Source organism: Fomitiporia mediterranea, assembly GCF_000271605.1.
Source record: "Fomitiporia mediterranea MF3/22 unplaced genomic scaffold FOMMEscaffold_1308, whole genome shotgun sequence".
Lineage (NCBI taxonomy): Eukaryota > Fungi > Basidiomycota > Agaricomycetes > Hymenochaetales > Hymenochaetaceae > Fomitiporia > Fomitiporia mediterranea.
In genome coordinates, this window is record NW_006761693.1 from 1 (window position 1) to 2,097 (window position 2,097).

Consider the following 2,097-nt stretch of genomic DNA (forward strand, 5'->3'; position numbering starts at 1 on the left):
ATGCGTTTTGACCGGGGTTACATTTCACCGTATTTCATCACGGACGTCAAGAACCAGAAGGTCGAATTCGAGAAACCGCTGATCTTGCTGTCCGAGAAGAAGATCTCGGTGTTGCAGGACATCCTACCTTCGCTTGAAGCAGCTGCGCAGTCTCGTCGGCCGCTCCTCATTATTGCTGAAGACGTCGACGGTGAGGCACTTGCGGCATGCATACTGAACAAGCTCCGTGGTCAACTCCAGGTGGCCGCAGTCAAGGCTCCTGGGTTTGGTGACAATCGAAAGAGCATCCTTGGTGACCTTGCAATCCTAACCGGTGGTACCGTATTTACCGACGAGCTTGACATAAAGTTTGATCGCGCAACACCAGATCTACTTGGTTCAACTGGGTCTGTGACTATCACGAAGGAGGACACCATTTTCCTCAACGGCGAAGGTTCAAAAGATGCCATCCAGGCGCATTGTGAACAGATTCGCTCTGCACTGAACGACCCGACGACAAGCGAACATGATAAGACCAAGCTCCAGCAGCGACTTGCGAAGCTCTCCAGTGGAGTTGCTGTAATTAAAGTCAGTGATTCGAGCGAAGTCGAGGTAGGAGAAAAGAAGGACCGTTACGATGATGCGCTCGATGCTACTCGTGCGACTGTCGAGGAAGGAATTCCGCCGGGTGAGGGTGTTGCTTTGCTCAAGGCATCAATTTCACTTCCGACCAGTGGAGACTCAAACGCAGCTTCGTCGTCGTCCTCCGAGACTATCCCTACTGCAAACCTTGGCCAAGAACTCGATATCACGATCAACCGTGGCACTACGCACCAGGATGCACGGACAAGTCTCACTTCGAGGCACAGTGCACCAGAGCAATTTGCACAGGGCTATGACGCGAGTAAAGGTCAATACGTTGACATGATCAGTAGGAGTCGTGAGGACATCAGTGTACAGAGTGAAGGACGTACGCTCACACGCTTTGATGATGAAATACCACCGAACCAGCCTGTACTCCCACACACCCAGCCTGTTTCTGCATCTGAATCAAAGCATGTAGCCCCTAGACAGAATGACCCAGCTCTTTTGGACGCAATTTGGAGATTCAAAGTAATGTCTGAAAAAAAAGATATTGATCAGTTATTCCGGGGCCGTCTAACAGCTATGCTGGTGTTCCTACGCTTGTATGTTGAGAGTGAAGATATGGGTTGGATAGATGCATCTGTCCTTGCTGCCTCGTTAGCTGAAGACTGGGGGGTACATTTGGCTAGAAATCTTCGACGCTGGGTACGACTATAGTTGCTGAAGTCCGGTCCTGGTCCAGTCCGGGCATACTTCACCTGGACTCAGGACCAGACCAAATCTGCGGTCCGGGAGTGTCCCAGACTGGGGACCGGACCTATGTGGACGGGTAGTGGACCGGACCCAAGTTCCAGTCCGGTTCTGGACTGGTCCATAACTGGACCTGAGAGAAAAAAAATTTAAGAGATGAGTTAGAGTATTATTCTTTGTATCTAAGTACAAAAGTAATATATTTTTGTATATACTACATAATCTACAGACTAGACACTGTAGTGGTTTTCCTGACGCAATTCTGAGGCTTCAGTGCAAGCCTCGCGACACAAGTCCTGAAGCTGGACTACAACTGCCTCTAAGCTGGTTACTGTGATTTACAGACACTTAGTTGTCAGAACATGAATATTTAGGTACTTAGCAGCAGACGGACCTGTCTCTTCGAGGGTGGCAATATAGTTGGCACGGCGTGCACGGAAAGCAGCCTGAGCGTCGGCGTTCTTCTTCTTTCTGAGAGTGATTTCGGACATCTTGTCTAATTTGTCGGGGGCAGGGGCATTGGCTGGCTGCTTGACTGGGGAGGGCGGCTGGGACTGCGGCGTCTTTGGCATAGGACAGGAGAGGAGTGAATATGGAAGAGAGAGAGAGAAGTGTGGCTTAGCAGACTAAAAAGAGGGCGAAAATAGGAAATGGGAAAGAAATACACATAAAGGGAATAAATATTTCAGGAGACAATAACTAGATAGGAAGAGTCAAGTTTAGTAAGCCATACATTGAACAGTAAAGAACAGGAGTAAAGTTTTGCTTTGCTTGGACTGCCAG

General features: G+C 49.2%; 2 protein-coding genes across 2 annotated transcripts; one reads left to right on the top strand and one right to left on the bottom strand.

Moving 5' to 3' along the window:
- Nucleotides 1-909, top strand: FOMMEDRAFT_44964 (mitochondrial heat shock protein; the record flags this gene model as incomplete). Its single annotated transcript, XM_007272394.1, has 1 exon — nt 1-909. A coding segment is annotated over one exon (909 nt), but the record flags the coding sequence as incomplete, so codon positions are not given.
- Nucleotides 910-1,544: 635 nt separating this feature from the next.
- On the bottom strand, nt 1,545-1,886 carry FOMMEDRAFT_164124 (uncharacterized protein; the record flags this gene model as incomplete). The annotated part of the gene is made up of 2 exons (XM_007272395.1): nt 1,545-1,645; nt 1,709-1,886. 2 exons carry the CDS (start codon nt 1,884-1,886, stop codon nt 1,545-1,547), a joined length of 279 nt encoding a protein of 92 aa, XP_007272457.1.
- Nucleotides 1,887-2,097: the final 211 nt, after the last annotated feature.